This window comes from Engraulis encrasicolus, chromosome 10 (genome assembly GCF_034702125.1).
Source record: "Engraulis encrasicolus isolate BLACKSEA-1 chromosome 10, IST_EnEncr_1.0, whole genome shotgun sequence".
NCBI lineage: Eukaryota > Metazoa > Chordata > Actinopteri > Clupeiformes > Engraulidae > Engraulis > Engraulis encrasicolus.
In genome coordinates, this window is record NC_085866.1 from 43,339,143 (window position 1) to 43,356,642 (window position 17,500).

Consider the following 17,500-nt stretch of genomic DNA (forward strand, 5'->3'; position numbering starts at 1 on the left):
GTAAAATGTGAAAATAGTGAAAGTGAACAAGTTCCTGGTTTAAATGTGTTTTGAGTAAACATTACTTGTCTATTATCTTCATTACATTTTACGATCTATTAATAGTTCAGTGTTTCTTTGTCTTGAATATTGTTCTACCACCACCCATGGCCGAACACATTGATCCGGGTAGCCTATGTATTTTTTTTTTTACTGCACACAAGGTGGCGTAATTTTCTGTAGCCTAACTTCCGCCAAATTGTTTTTTTTAATTATTATTTCGTTTCATTTTTACTCAGTAAGCCTATTTTATTTAAAGTTATTATGTATTTAATTTTACCATACTCTGGTAAAAAAATTAAAACATGTATTTCACCAGAGAGAGAGAGAGAGAGAGAGAGAGAGAGAGAGAGAGAGAGAGAGAGAGAGAGAGAGAGAGAGAGAGAGGGAGAAAGAGAGAGAAGCAGTATTAGGCCTAGTATCTATTAGTAATTGCCTATGGGAGGAGGCCGTGCAGGGGGGGGGGGGCCCAAGTGCTTGTGTTACGCCACTGGTCCACAGCCCAGTTGCCATAGTAACAGCTGACCAAATCTTAGGCTTGTGGGTAGATGGCCCATGGGGTGTCAGCCCCTAATTTATCACACCCTGGAGAGAGCGCGGGGAAGTAGCATTGAGCAGAAACAATAAAAACACAATGAAAGAGAGATACAGTGGATGAGTGTGTGTATGTGTGTGTGTGAGAGAGAGAGAGAGAGAGAGATACAGAGAGAGAGAGAGAGAGAGAGAGAGAGAGAGAGAGAGATTGTTTGTGTGCGCACGTACAGTAAGTGCGTGCGTGTGTGCGTGTGTCAGGGTCTGCATGCCTGCGTGCACACTTCTGTCTGTCTGCATGAGAGACGCTGTGACAGAGAGCTGATGAAATTGGCCCTGTCCAGAGATGGACGCTAATGGAATTAGTCGAGTTTTCTTCTGGATGTGAGTGTTACTGATTTCCACATCAAGAGGGCATTAGCCTTTGAGTTACATAGCACTTATGTCATTGGCACCACACTAATGCTCCCACCGATTCTTGAATTATGTCAGTGTCGAGGTAGTGTGCGTGTGCATGCGTGCGTACATGTGTGTGAGAGAGAAAGAGAGAGAGAGAGAGAGTTTGTGTTTGGTGTGTTGATGCCTCTCTGTTTGTGTGTGAAATGAAAAGAGAAAGAGAGAGAAAGAGATTTGGTGCCTTTGTTTGTGTGTAAGGGAAGAGTGTGTGTCTGCTTGTAATGGTGCGTGTGTGTGTGTGCGTGTGTGTGCGTGTGTGTGTGTGTGTGTGTGTGTGTGTGTGTGTGTGTGTGTGTGTGTGTGTGTGTGTGTGTGTGTGTGTGTGTGTGTGTGTGTGTGTGTGTGTGTGTGTGTGTGTGTGTCTGCAGATATGTTGGTGTGTGTGTGAGTGTGAGTGTGTGTGCGCATGCGTGCTTGCATGCATGAGTCTGTGAATGTGAGAGAGATTCTGCGTGCTCATGAGTGTGCATGCTTGTGAGTATGTGTGTATGTACTGTACATACACTGTGTGTGTGCATGACTGTTCTGTGCTGTGCTGTGCATACTGTGCATACTATATGCATGCGTTTCAGCAGTTTTTCCTGAGGGGCATTTTGAGAAGCAGCTCTGAACTCCGTGTGAACTCTCCTTTCCCCACCACAGTTCCTTTCCTTACCCGACCAGCTCCACAGGCATGCGCACACTTCAAACAACAAGGAGCACTGCACACACATCTTCACCACAGTACAGAGAGCATCAGCACTATTCACACTGTATGGAACCAGTGCTGTACTGGGACCACAAAACGGCCCGGGCATTCTTTTTGGCATAGACCCCTGCTTTTTCTACATAATCATGATTAGCTCAGTCCACTGTCTATATTAAATAGATGGACCAATGGGACACCCCATCTAAATAAAGGGCGGGTCTCTCAGAAAATAAAACTCCCAATGATTAACATCATCGGGTCCTGAGGACTGTCGGTCCACCGGGAAAATGCCCTGTATGCCAGATGACCAGTCCAGCCCTGCATGGAACACTCTCAGCTGGATGCTCCGTTAAATTAGAAGGCCAATTAAAACAGCCCACTTTGAAGAACCGCAGAACTGTGTTTCTGTATATGCACATTTTAACGTGGTGGAGAAGTAAAAAGCTTTAGAAAGTAAAAGCTTGGACATAGCTGTGTTGTCACTAAGCTGGTTTATGTGAGTGCAGATGATCAGTTAACACAGATTGTGTCTTTAATGGTGTTGAACTGGCAATGTCTTACTATATGATGCCATATCCTGAAAAAATACAATTTACAAAATAATTCATATGTACATATACACTCTCGGAAATACAGTAAGTACAGAACTTATTGCTGTGGCACTGCCCTCAAGGAGAGTACCATTGCGTCGCTTGGGTGGTACCTCAAAAAAGAGGTGACAGATGCCCATTGGTCGACATTGCAAGAAACTGAATGCACCTCTTTTTAGTGGTACCAATCAAGCGACACAGTGGACTGAAGGTACTGCCACAGCGACGAGTTCTGTACCTTTATTTCTGAGAGTGTAGTGTACAGCACATCTACAGTGATCAAAAGTGGCAGCCACAATGCATGTTTAATGTTTACTTTTGTTTATACTTTTATTTGTAGAAGAAGATACCGCACACTCTTGTCCATCGTGCTGCAATTTATTTACAAAACAACGTTTCGGCCCGTATAGCCTTTCTCAAGTTTTTTACTTTTGTTTATACATCACATCAAAATATTTGATCACATTTGAATAATTTATGCATGTGTGTATCAGATAGGCCTATACTTACAATGTGATGGTGGAAAAATAGTTTATATGATGAATTGCGTCAATGACATGATCTGACCAGACCAAATCCCCTATTTTAACCTTCCGAAGGTTGTGTAAGACCCATTTGTATTGCTTTGTTGCTTTTGCACTATAGGAAATATTTAATTTCCCTAAGGAGATACTCTTGTCTGAGACTAAAGTTAGTTTGTTGGAGATGTGTGTATGGAGCAGAGCTAAACAAAAGATCTCCCAGACAGAGTGAATATGGCACTGGGGATGAATGAAGCGAAACATGAAATGAAATGTTATGATTAAGGTGTGTGTGTGTGTGTGTGTGTGTGTGTGTGTGTGTGTGTGTGTGTGTGTGTGTGTGTGTGTGCGCATGTGTGTGTGTGTGTGTGTGTGTGTGTGTGTGTGTGTGTGTGTGTATGTGTGTGTGTGTACGCGTGTGTGTGTGTGTGCGTGCGTGCGTGTGTGTGTGCGCCCGCGTGCGTGTGTGTGTGCGCCCGCGTGCGTGTGTGTGTGCCCGCGTGTGTGTGTTCTTCTTTGCAGTAAAGAGATTTGTGATAGTGGAGGCCGTTACCTGATGTGCCCCCTGTGTGAAATGTGCAAGCCCTGGAATATATCAGACATCTGTCCCATGGCAAAGGTACCATTGCATTTCCTTTTTGATGTACGTTTTTAATTCAGTCTGTGGTTTGATGTATTGCATGTTATACAGTAATACATGTGTATTTCTGTGTGCACGTAATACGTATCCTCCTCTCCTCCCTCTCTCTCTCTCTCTCTCTCTCTCTCTCTCTCTCTCTCTCTCTCTCTCTCTCTCTCTCTCTCTCTCTCTCTCTCTCTCTTTATGTGTTTCTGCCTTGTGTTTCTATTTGTGTTAGAGAAAGAGAAAAAACAGTATATGTGTGAATGTACTGGTCTCAACACCCATCATCAGTCTGATGTGGATGTGTTCAGCTTGACAGACATCTATTCTGACACTTCCCACCTTATCCAGCAGTCATCATCATTATAACGGAACACACAAGTAGTAGCTTCTATTCAATACATTCAGGAACATAAGCTGTACAATAAAGATAAAAGCTGATGCGTGTTTTTATCTGGCTGAACTTGTAGTTGCTAGTGTCTGTGCACAGATGGTTGGTGTCATGCATCTCTGTACTCAGCGTTTGTGCAGCGTCCAACAATATTAGTAGAGTGTGTCACAACTCATAAACCATCTGCCGAATGAATGGAGCCCACAGGGAACACGCTGCCAGGAATCAGAATGGGCTCTGACCCCTCTTTCATTTATCTCTCTCTCTCTCTCTCTCTCTCTCTCTCTCTCTCTCTCTCTCTCTCTCTCTCTCTCTCTCTCTCTTTCTCTCTTTCTCGCTCTATCTCACACTCTCCTTTCTCTTTCATTCTCTCTCCTGCTATGTTCTCTCTCGCTTCTCTTTTTCTGTTTCTCTGCTGCTCTTTTTGTTTCTCTCTCTCTCTCTCTCTCTCTCTCTATATATATATATATATATATATATATATATATATATATACAGTGAGTCCAATATGTATTTGATCCCTTGCTGATTTTGCCGGTTTGTCCACTAATAAAGACATGATCTGTCTATAAATTTATGATAATATGTATTCAAACATGGAGAGACAGAATATCAAAAAGAAATTCCAGAGAATAACTTAAAATAATATATTTTAATTTATTTGTATTTAATTTAGGCAAATAAGTATTTGACCCCTCAAGCTAAAGAAGATAAAGTTCTTTGTGGCAAAGTCCTAATTGTCTAGCACTGAGGCCAGATGCTTCTTTTAGTTGATGACAATGTTTGTGCATATAGTAGAAAATATTTTTGCCCATTTTTCTTTGCACATTATCTCTAAAACATTAATAATTTGTGGCTGTAGCTTGGTAAATGGGAGGTTCAGTTCTCTCCATAGAATTACTATAGGGTTAATATTTGGAGACTGTCTAGGCCACTTCACGACTTTAATATGCTTCTTATTGAGCCACTCCTTCGTTGCTTTGACTGTATGTTGTGTATTATTGTCATGTTGGGAGATCCAAAAATGGCCCACCCTTCAGTGTAGTGGTGGAGGGAAGGACGTTTGCACTCAGGATTGCACATTACATGTCTCCCTCCATCCATTCGTTGACGTTGTGAAGTTGTCCTGTGCCTTGGCCAGACAAACACCCTCAAACCATAATGATACCACTTTCATGCATGATGGTGAGGAGGGTGTTCTTGCGATCAAAGACAGCAGTACTCTTTCTCAAAACACATTGAATTGTGATAATGCCAAACAGCTTGATTTTGGTTTCCTCTGACTACAGCACCTCCTTATCATATCCTAAACCAGTCTGATGTCCGTTGGCAAACCTCAAGTGGGACTGCACAGGTTCCTTCTGAAGTAGAGGTACCATGTGTGCACTACAGGATTTTAAACCTCTGTGGCATTAAGTGCTACCAGTAGTTTTCTCAGTGATTTTGGTCCCAGTAGCTTTGATATCATTGCCTAGTTCATCCCGTTCAGGTCTAGGGTGATTTCTTTCTGTTCTCATGATTATCAAATCCCTACAAAAGGTCAAATCTTGTATAGAACCCCAGACAGGCTGATGGATAGTCATTTTGTATTCCTCACATTTTGGAAGAAATGCATCAACAGCTGGGTCATTAATACTCAGTCTCTTTCTTGTGGCTTTGCAGCCCATTTAATCTTTGTTCAGGTCTAAAGTCGTGTCCCTGATATTATTTGACCACTCTTTGGTCTTTCCCATACTGGTGAGGTTGGAGTGTGACTGATTCACTCATACTATGGACTGATTCTGCTGATTCAATGTGTATTTTATGCATGTTAGTATGTACAGGTGTCTTTAATTCAGATGACAAGTTGATTGGAAGTGCCCATCTGGTCTGTGGGCCCGGAACTGTAATCAGTTGGCAGGGGATCAAATACTTATTTTGCTCGATGAAATGGAAATAAATTAATATATATTCTCTTCAGTTAATTTCTGGATTTTCTTTTTGATATTCTGTCTCTCCATATTAGAATACATATTATCATAACATTTATTGACTGATCATGTCTTTGTTAGTAGGCAAACCAACAAAATCAGCAAGGGATCAAATACATATTGGACTCACTGTATATATATATATATCTTGTTCTGCATTGTCTCTTACCCCCTCTGTTTCTCTCTCTCCTACACCTCATCTCTCTCTCTCTCTCTCTCTCTCTCTCTCTCTCTCTCTCTCTCTCTCTCTCTCTCTCTCTCTCTCACTCTCTCTCTCTCTCTCTCTCTTTCGCTCTCTCTCTCTCTCTCTCTCTCTCTCTCTCTCTCTCTCTCTCACCCCCTCTCTCACCCCCTCTCTCTCCCTCTCTCCCTCTCCCAGGTGGGCTACCTCTTTGACCACCCAGGCACGGTGTTCTTCAGCGTCTTCATGTCGCTGTGGTCCGTCACCTTCCTGGAGTACTGGAAGAGGAAGAACGCCACGTTGGCCCACCATTGGGACTGCATGGACTTCCAGGAGGAGGAGGTCTGTATGGCAACATGCCCAACATGAAAAGGAAGAAAGGAGTCGCACACTAGAGCTGAATGCAAAATCAAAAACTGTATTAAACAAAGCCGAAAAAAGTAAATAAAACCGACAGACAGGGGACAAACGTTTCGGGTCTAGCCCATCATCAGTTTTCCAAGTTTGAAATACGTCATCAGTTCCACTGAACTCTTAAAGGCTCCGTTCAAAGTTTTCATGCCCAACATGGACACATCCTTTTCTCTTACTGTACATATAACACTAGCCAGGCTTAGCCCTCCATGTGACACAAGTCATGTGACACTAGTCAGACCAAGAGCAATGTAAATATAGTTTCTGAGCTCCTGGAAAATTGGGAACTCCTCCTACTTTGTCGGGAAGCAAACAACCACTAGCAAACCAAGGGAGGCGGGTCAATCATGCCATTTGGGAAATGTTAATTGTTATGCTCTTGGTCAGCCGTCTCTAAGAGATTTGAAAGTTGATGATAATCAGGCTAATATTGTAGAAGAAGGTACCGCACACTCTTGTCCATCGTGCTGCAATTTATTGACAAACAACGTTTCGGCCCGTATGGCCTTTCTCAGTTTTGAGAAAGGCCATACGGGCCGAAACGTTGTTTGTCAATAAATTGCAGCATGATGGACAAGAGTGTGCGGTACCTTCTTCTACAAAATTGATCTTACACCCGCTACCTGCACCTCGAAACCTCTGGTGTGCGTTGGTTTCCTCCCTCAAAAAATCAGGCTAATATAACACAGGTATGGGCAGATACTCTGTCCCCTTTTATTGTACAAAAACTTGTATAAAGACATTGCATCCCTGACCGTCTTAATGCATACACAGCAGATGGACATTTTTTTGCTCACTCTACACAGTTATGGACAGATTTTCTCCTGCCATTATTGTGCAAACAATCCTGAGTTGGACAGGTGGGCAGTCATGATTCAGTAGTTAGATTAGAGGGTTGCAGGTTCAAAGTCCGCCCTGACCAGCACCTTCATCCATGGCTGAAGTGCCCTTGAGCAAGGCACCTAACCCAGATTGCTCTAGGGATTGTAGCCAACACCCTGCACCTAAATATCTGTCGCTTTGGATAAAAGTGTCAGCAAAGTTTAATATCATATAATACTGTAATGTAATAATGGACAGGTTTTCTTGTTCGCTTCCCATACATGTAAGACAGGGATAGTTATCTCTTCGAACAGTACATACAGTAAGCACATGGATGGACATGGATGCCCTCTCACTTTATCTGCCTACCTACATAGGCTACATGTAACGCAGCGGTGGATGGACTTCATTCATTGCTCCTCTTACCACATACATCTATACCACTGGCATGGAGAGATTCACTCTTCTTACAGTAGCCTACAGCTAACACAGGTCTCAAGAGAATACCTTTTTCTTCTCACTCTGTACAGTACATGCAGTATACCACAGGCATGGACAGACTCCCTCTTCCTCTCACAATACAGGGGTGGATTTCTCGAAACCATAGTTTCTAACTATGTTAGCTACTTTGTTGTTTGCAATGCAATTTTCCATTGACAACTACACAAGTTGCTAACAGGCTAACAACTATGGTTTCGAGAAATGCACCCCAGTGTAGTATATAGCACATGCATGGCACTGAGCCAAGTCCTTGACTGAGGACACGCGTTATTGGCTTCTGCGTGTGGTCTTTTTGTGCTGCCGTCAGGCACAGGGAGAGCAGGTTTGACACCCCACAGATCTTCTCTCCGAGATCCTGGTCAATAACTTTATTGCCTTATCAGTGGAAGTCACCGAGGCATCATTGATCTCGTGTGAAATGGAATTGGTGGGAGGATAGAGGTGGAAGTTTGAGAGATGCCCTGTGCCCTTCCACTTACCTGTAATGAGCCCCACCGCCTCCACGTGTGCGTGTGTGCACGCAAACACACACACACACACACACACACGCACGCACCCGTGTGCACGCACGCACGCACGCACGCATGCACGCACACACACACACACTGGGCTGCTGAAAGCTTTGGCTGGGCCCAGGACAGTCATCTGACAGTCGCCCCCCCCAGCCCAATACATGTAATGTAATGAGGACCGATTTCTAGACCCCCTCTCTCTCTGGGCCCCAACTGTCAACTGACCTGCACGCACGCGCACGCACACGTGCGCACATACACACACACACACACGTACACACACGTACACACACACACACACACACACACACCTAGAAGCTGGTGCCAGCATAGTACTCCCTCTCAGTTTTGTATTTTGCCGCATAGCCCCATGAGGTCTATTTAGTAGCCTAAGGCTCTATCTTGGCTGCATTCAATTTTTGAGTAACTACAAGTCAGCAAAAAGTCGCATGGCTTTTTTTGTTGCTAGGTGAAATGACTAATAGCATAGTAGTTTTTCCTTTGACCTTTTCAGATTATTTTTATGATGCTTTTAATGTGTATGTACAGAGGTTATTTTTATATTCTATATTTTTACTTTTTACATGGGGTGGTGGGTGGGGGGCAAAGGGGTCAGTTGTCAATTGTGGGAGAAAAGGGGCCCAGAATTATATCCTCATTACATTACATGTATTGGGTTGGGGCCCTTTTAGTTGATTTTGTCCTGGGCCTGGCTAAAGCGGTCAGCGGCCCCGGTTGTAATCCCACTTCTGGCATTCCAGTTCAACAATTCAATGCGACATCTCCTGTGTGTGAACCACTTTGTGTTTCCCAGGAGCGACCGAGGCCAGAGTTTGCAGCCATGGCTCCAAGCATGGAGCACAACCCGGTGACGGGGGTCAAGGAGCCCTACTTCCCCGCGAAGGCCCGCATCTCACGCATGCTCACCGGCTCCATGGTCATCGTCATCATGGTGAGTCTTAGGCCAGATTCAGACTACAGCGTGACAGAACGGCAGCGAGACGAATGAGTTTCGGCCAATGTGTTCTTCTCTGCCTTTCACACCAACAGCGTTGGCGTGCACGGCCAGTCCTGTTCAAAGTCCCCCGACAGCCAAAGCTAGCTCGCTACTTTGCCATTCATTTGAATGGGACACCGCCGGTCGCTGCCGTCCAAAATCGAGTTCTATTTTCTAAATGCAACGTCAAGCGGAGCCGGCTCCCGCTCTCTTTCCATGTATTTTTGCCACTGCCGGTAAAATTCGCTTCTATCCCGCCCCGCGTCCCCGCTCTGGTGTGAATTAGGCCTTAGTGGGGAACAGGAGCAATATAGCCTGAATTACAGAAGAGGAGGAGGTAGAGTGCCACTAGTATCCCTCCACATTGCTCTTGAAGGTTGCAATGTTCAACAAAAAAATGAGGACACATAAATGGAGGACACATTGTTAGTCCAGGCACTTCAGTTGATTTACAAACCCCAACTCCGATGAAGTTGGGACGTTTGGTAAACAGTGAATAAAATCAAAATGCTATCATTTTCAAAACATTCAATCTATTCATTAGATGGAGAATAGTGAAAAGACAACATATTAAGTGTTAAAACCGAGAAAAAATATTGTTTTGGGGGACATATGTACTCATTTCTAATTTGATAAATCCAACACGTCTCAAAAGAGTTGGGACGGGGACAATAAATGGCAGCAAATGTCGAGGAAGACTAAAAACAAAACAAAAGACAACACTTAACAGTTAAATACATTAATCGATGAGATGATTTTATATAAAAAACAGTGTTGATTCCTATCTTGGACATGTTTTCACCAGCTTAAATGGTGGGTGTATTCCTTGTCATGTTTTGCAATGTTTTCCTTTCTGTAGTGCTTACAGTGTGACAGGTCTTGACCAAAAACCCACCATTTTATCACCTGCTGTTCCTTATGATGGAGCCAAACTGTTAAAACATAGTAGAGAATGCTATTTGACCTTACTATGTGGCAGTAATCGAAGATCTCCCTTCAAAATATAATGCATGAGTGGCTTTTCATGCTGTTTAAAACCCATTTATACCATTCAGCACTGTATTTCACTCTACAGATGAGTGAGAACATCTTAACCAATGCACTACTGCACCCGCATGCCATCATGGAGGCTGACTTTTGAAGTTAGCACTAACACAAGTTGGATGGTCCATTTTCACTGTAGCACAGGATGTGCAATGCTCTATTATTGTCAAAAAGAATGGACCTCTACAACTTCTGCTGACTTCTGTAAGCAAAGGACAGTTTCCCATGTCTTCTGGGTCTATTTCAAGTGAGCTCAGGTGCTTAGGAGAATGTTACACCCCTGTATCATTTGCACGCATTAAGCATTCTTAATATGGTCAATTTTCAATAGCTCTAGCACTCCAGGAATTAGAGTGAGACTACAGCCAATATATATTTCATGATGTCATGAACCTATACAATGATTTTTGTAACAAAAATATGTCTTATATACACTCAATCGTGGTAAATCAAAGGGAATTCAAAAATGTATGTAATAACTATGGTAATTATTCCCTTTGCATCTTTAATTCTGAGAGACTCAGCCTCTCTGTGATGATCTTATACCTGGACACCTATATTTTCCGTCAGTACAATTCATTTTGAAATGTTCTTCTTTGTTGTTTTATCTTATTTGGATGTTTACTAAATTTCACTGATCCCCGTCCCAACTCTTTTGAGACGTGTTGGATTTATCAAATTAGAAATGAGTACATATGTCCCCCAAGACAATATTTTTTCTCGGTTTTAACGCTTAATATGTTGTCTTTTCACTATTCTCCATCTAACTCAAAACATACACATGCACACACACACACACACACACACACACACACACACACACACACACACACACACACACACACACACACACACACACACACACACACACACACACACACACACAAGCACACTGCACTTTCTGCACTAAACCCAAACATACACACACTGACACACAACTCATACTCACACACATACACACACACACACACACACACACACACACACACACATACACAGGTACACACACACAGACGCACACCGCACTTTCTACCTGCACTAAACACACACACACACACACACACACACACACACACACACACACACACACACACACACACACACACACACGCACAAAAAACACATACAAACACACACACACACATACTGCTGCTGGTGTATTTAAATAAAAACCTTTTTTAATTATTTATTTCTTCAAATGCTACTATTACTATGTCAGAACGCTATAAAGGACTTTTAGGAAAAAGAACAACAAAATACCTCCTCTTAATGTATGTTCTCTACAAGTCTTCTGTTGTCCAGTCTTGCACTTTAAATGTCTGTATGAGCAATGTCTACGTCCATACTGTCTATGTCCATGTATGAGTACTGTCTATGTCTATACTGTCTATGTCCTTACCTAGATTAGTCTATGTCTGCATGGGAGAGCAAGAAACGCAATTTCAAATTCTTTGTATGACCAGTGCATGTAAAGAAATTGACAATAAACTTGACTTGACTTGACTAATGAATATATTGAATGTTTTGAAAATGATACCATTTTGAATTTATTCACTGTTTACCAAACGTCCCAACTTCATCGGAGTTGGGGTTTGTAATAAAAGTCCAAAACCATCTTTATTCAGGATTTTCCCTCCATTTTCTGTAGAGCCTGAATTATGCTGTGGTGCACATACAGTACATTTTTTCATATTTTACCACATTTCTAACAGTGAGCTCAAATGGATAAATAAATGTCTATTTATACGAATAGTACTCAGTAAACAGATGGAGCCTTTATTTTTGAAAAATAATTCACAATTACCTGATGAGGCAACATCTTTACAATCCCTTCCTTGTTTTCAGTAGAAAAAAAATAAACATACAATTCACCTTTAGGACAAATAGCTGATTGGAAAAGGGGCAGGCTTATCGATCTGTAATCACTATGACCTCAGGCCCCCATAAAGCTGGACTCCGGGTCAGGGGGTTGGGCGGGAGAGGAGTGACGTGTCTAAAGTGTGTGGTGTCTGCACTTTTGAAATGATTTAACTACTGTACCTCTCCTGCAGAGAGTCCATCATACGCTTCCTTAGTATTGATTTGTGTCTCTTTTCTTTCTCGTCTTCTTCTCTCACCCCCACCCCATCCCCTCCTCTCCCTTTCTCCCCCCACCCCCTCATTCATCGCTCCTTTCTTACTCTCCCTCTGCTCGTTCCTCCACTCCCTCTACTCCTTATTTCTTGTTCTTGTTCTTTGTTGTTCTCCTCACTTCCTCATTCATTCATCTTTCCACCTTCTCTTCTCCTCTCCTCTTCTCTGCCTCCTTCCCCCTCGCCCTTCTTCTCTTCTCTTCTCTTCTCTTCTCTTCTCTTCTCTTCTCTTCTCTTCTCTTCTCTTCTCTTCTCTTCTCTTCTCTTCTCTTCTCCTCTCCTCTCCCCTGCCTGTTCCCCCCTCTCCTTTCTCCCCTTCTCCTCTCCTCCTCCCTCAGCTGTGCGTGGTGATGATTTTCCTGGTGACGGTGATCATCTATCGGAGTATCGTGAGTGTGATGATGTATGAGACGGGAAGCTCTGTGTTGCGGACTCAGGTATTTGACTCTCTGCCTTTAAAAGGCCCATTATGCAACATTTTCATGTTGGTTATTCACCTTCACAAGTCAGCCGCCGCTTACAGTTCATGAGTTACCTGCAGGCTGTGTTGGTACTTGGTCTCAGTCTCTGGTCCTTGTGATTTAAGGCTGTTTTGGCCCCATTGGCCGTAGTATTGAAGCCCCGTTTAATTGCCCTGTGTGCTACTGAGTCAGGCATCCCCACAATTCCCCATGGATTCCACTATTCAGCCCAATATACGTATCATGTACACAGGGGCGCAACTACAGTATATGCCACATATGCGTTGCAGGGGGGCGCCGGAGAGAGGGGGGCGCCAAAGAGAGGGCGTTGGAGGGCGCCAAATAATTATTAAATGTTTTTTTGGGGGAGGGGGCGCACCAAAATCGGTCTTGCATACCCCCCCAGAAAAGAGTAGTTGCGCCCCTGCATGTACAGGACCTACTGTATGAGTCATGGTCTATTAGACAATGTGTATGAATATATGGTATGTGTGCTTCCTGTGGATTTGTTCCTTTTTTAGGTGTTTAGAGTATTTCCTGTCTAAATAATGCATTTCAGATTGACAAATCAAATTTTGTTTGTATGTAATCTAAGTGAATGGGTGCATTACTTTATATTATTCTTTGTCTTTTTTATTTTTTGCCTTCTGCCTAATTTACGTGATCTCCATCCCCCCCCCCCCCCCCCTCTCTCTCTCTCTCTCTCTCGCTCTCTCTCTCTCTCTCTCTCTCTGTGTGTGTGTGTGTGTGTGTGTGTGTGTGTGTGTGTGTGTGTGTGTGTGTGTTTGTGTGTGTGTGTGTGTGTGTGTGTGTGTGTGTGTGTGTGTGTGTGTGTGTGTGTGTGTGTGTGTGTGTGTGTGTTTGTGTGGTCCAGGCTGGGAACATTGCCAACATCTCCAGCAGCATGGTGAACTTGGCTCTGATTCTGCTAATGGGGCAGGTGTACACTGCATTAGCTGAGCAGCTCACTAAATGGGGTAAGCCACCCTGGGAGAGGGAAAATATGCACACACACACACACACACACACACACACACACACACACACACACACACACACACACACACACACACACACACACACACACTCTGTCTTCTCTTTCTCTCTCTCTCTCTCTCTCTCTCTCTCTCTCTCTCTCTCTCTCTCTCTCTCTCTCTCTCTCTCTCTCTCTCTCTCTCACCTCCCAGAGAAATCCATTCAATAGAGTAAGCCAGACTCTATGCATCAATAATCTATCCACTCCAAGCTCTCCACTCCAAGCCCCCTTGAAGCAAACACACCAAGCAATTTGTATGGCAATAAAGTTGTAACGACGTTAGCACAACAAGATGTGTGTTATTTTAATTTCCTTCCTCCTGCATGCTAAGTGGTGCTTCGTTACTGTACTGTGGCTCTTGCTGTTTGCTTGCAGAAATGCACCGCACACAGACCCAGTATGAGGACGCCTTCACCTTCAAAGTGTTCATCTTCCAATTTGTCAACTTCTACTCTTCTCCTTTCTACGTGGCATTCTTCAAGGGCAGGTATGTTCAAGTTCAAGGTCGGAGGTTATACATGTATACGTAAGCACATTTCCCTGCCAGCAAAAGCTTTTGATATATGGCATTCTTCGTTGTCACTTTTGAATTGTGTCTTCTTTTTGCTACTAGGGTTCTCTACATTTATCTCCTACAGTTTAGTTTATTTGGTTTATTTCAACAGGGACCATGTGCAAAGAACATTAGTTGGAAAAGTACAAAGATAACCTCCACCAGATTAGGGACTGTTCGTAATTTACCGGGGGGGGGGGAGGGGGAGGGCTGGTGCGTAGGGGGGGGAGGGCCATGATGAAAAAAAATGAGGTGGAGGGGAGGGCCATGGCAAAAAAAATCGGAGTTAGGGGGGAGGGCCATGGGAAAAAAAAAAACGAATTTATTTTATTTTATTTTTCATTTATTTAAATAATAATAAAAAAATGCTCTGAGACACATCGCTTTGCGATGCAAGGTCCCGGGTGCATACTTTAGCACTGAAGCGTGTATCTGTCAAAAAACTATCAGGTGCAGCTACTGTAGATTGCCCGCGCTGACTCTCTTCCACTGTAGGATTGCTAGTGCTACGGAGGAACATTGAGCATCATAGAAAATGCCCGTGAGCAAATATCAAACTAGCTGAGGTGAACTATAGGCCTATGGGCTAAACAGTTTGGGAAGTTTTGACAACGAATTGGATGGGCATTTCCAGAGGAATTTTGGAGAGGTGTTGTAGTCAACTGGTGGTCACAGCCTCTGGTAAGTCGTGATTTTATTTATTGGCACCGCCGTGTGCTTTAGGCCTACATCTGTGTTCAATGGTCGCATAGCACCGCCGAGAGAGACGTTTGTTTTGTTTAGCTTGTGGTGTCAAGGTATTAATAAAAGTGGTATTAACAGCGATATGTTGGCTTGGGCATGCATCAACATACACGGTCTTAAACCCATTGGAGGAGCTAACTTGTTGTGAAGAGAAGTCTCATCACTTTGGTGATCAAAAACGGACCAACTAAGCAAGGAATTGGGTGAATTTAAAGTGCGACGGAAGAAGGGAATGTCACCAAAATTGTGCATCGTGTCAGGTAAGAAGTGACTTTTGTTTCTTGCGGTGGAGATTGGATTCGTAGTAGCACATTGGTAGGCTAGGTCTTGTCTATTGCTGGTGAAGTCTCGGAGTTGGCTATGGGGTGAATATAGCACAGCCGATGGTGTGCGTGGCTTGTCTATCATAACTGTTGCCAAAATTGAATTGTCGCGGTGTGAAATGGCTGTGCTATTGTTAGATGTTTTGGACTTTTGTAGTGGTGGCGATTTGTTCCTTTTGCCTCTTGCTGCTGATTTGACCACCGTTTAGCGGCACATTTTAGTGCGTCTTAAAGTGATACTGTCCCATTTTTGGAAATGAGTTTATTTTACACCTCCCCTTGAGTTAAATAATAGGTTTTTACCGTTCTCCTGTACTTTCAACCGTTCTCGGGGTATGTCAGTGCAAATTTTACCTCCATGCTAGCTGTTGACATTGAGTCCTATGAGACCAGCTCGCGGCTAACTGGTCTCATAGGACTCAATGTTAACTGTTAGCTTGGAGGTAAAATTTGCACTGCCATAACTAGAAAACGGTTGAAAGTACAGGAGAACGGTAAAACCCTATTATTTAACTCAAGGGAAGGCATAAAATAAGCTTATTTTCAAAAATGGGACAGTATCACTTTAAATATGGATACGTCAAATGCAAACTAGGCTTTCACACTCCCTGTATCAATAGCCAGCAATGGCACCAGCTGCTTTGGCGCTTACGGTAACCTACTTCTCTCGCCGATCACAGCACAAACTCTTTGGCCGTCAGAGTGTAATCACATTTGGGAAGCAGTATGCCTGTCTGTGTGTGCGTGCTTTTGTGCGCGGGCGGGGAGACAAGGCGTCCTGATCGTATGCATCTTGAGATACACAGTCGCAATTGCAAGAAAATCTAAATTGTTTGAAAGCCCGGTCACCTCTCACAAGTGCATCGCATAGCCTAGTCATGCATTTCTACTAATTTCACACATTGTAGACTGCCCATGGAGAAGAGAGAAACTGTCACGGCAGCGCGATTTGCTCTTGAACACTCCCTCACCTCCACATTAGGTGCGCGTTTCCCTTCCATAAGAAGAACTTAATAATTTTGAAGTGAAATGTTAAACAAAAAAAGGTAAAATCTAGTCATCCTTGGTTAGGCTACATAAAACATGAAGAAGTTAGTCAGATGGGATTCGCCATTCTTCATCCTAAAATTGATTAGAATGCAGGGAATTGCATCTAAAAAAAAACATTTTTTTGGGAGAGGACTCCCAGACCCTTTGCTGACTACAGCACCCCTGGTCAAAATGAGTTCCTGCGTCCCTGCAATTTGTCTTGGTGACAGTGGAGTTAAAAGGCATCCCATGCAGCCGCAGAGGTAGATTCTAGCGGCTTCTCATATCCACTGATATCGATCGCACATAATAGTGCAGACAACCGCCCTTGATGTAGGCTACTCTGACTGTTGTCATGATGGTTGTTCATCTACCAATTTTACATATTACATTTTTGTACATGTAGGGGGAGGGCCATGGGAAAACAAAATTGAAGTGGGGGGAGGGCCATGGGGAAAAAAATTGAGGTGGAGGGGGGGGCCATGATTTTTTTTTTGGACCGGACTTCCAGCGCACCAGCCCTCCCCCCCGGTAAATAACGTACAGTCCCTTATACTTTACAATCTAATTTCCATCTGCAGTCCATGGGCCTCATTTATCATCAGTTCGTAGAATGTCTTCTAAATTGTCTCTTAAGAGTGAAATTTAGAATGTTCGCAAGTACAGAAAAATCGGGATTTAGGCCTATCAAACGTGCGTTGGCTGCTCCTACGCACACGTCTGCATGATAAATCCCACACCTTCCATATCACTGTGCACGTGCGTACTCTGGGTAATTTGCATCCCAAGATGCCTCCAAGTAACCATATATGGTGTTAAAATACATTCAAATGCCATGTTAATTTGAAAGTTCCACCCTGTTTGGACGCACAGGAACACACGCGGATACACGCCCCTGTCAAAGTGCTGGCGGGAAGCACAAAGATAGAAACATTTCTGCGAC

General features: G+C 43.4%; 1 protein-coding gene across 1 annotated transcript in view; it reads left to right on the forward strand.

Moving 5' to 3' along the window:
* Positions 1–17,500, forward strand: part of ano11 (anoctamin 11) — a 50,732-nt gene that overhangs the window by 18,205 nt on the left and 15,027 nt on the right. Inside the window, exons 10-15 of the mRNA XM_063208971.1 lie at positions 3,348–3,444; positions 6,188–6,331; positions 9,053–9,190; positions 12,750–12,848; positions 13,747–13,849; positions 14,284–14,395. Of these exons, the coding sequence (XP_063065041.1) occupies positions 3,348–3,444; positions 6,188–6,331; positions 9,053–9,190; positions 12,750–12,848; positions 13,747–13,849; positions 14,284–14,395 (693 nt within the window). The remainder of the gene's footprint in view (positions 1–3,347; positions 3,445–6,187; positions 6,332–9,052; positions 9,191–12,749; positions 12,849–13,746; positions 13,850–14,283; positions 14,396–17,500) is intronic.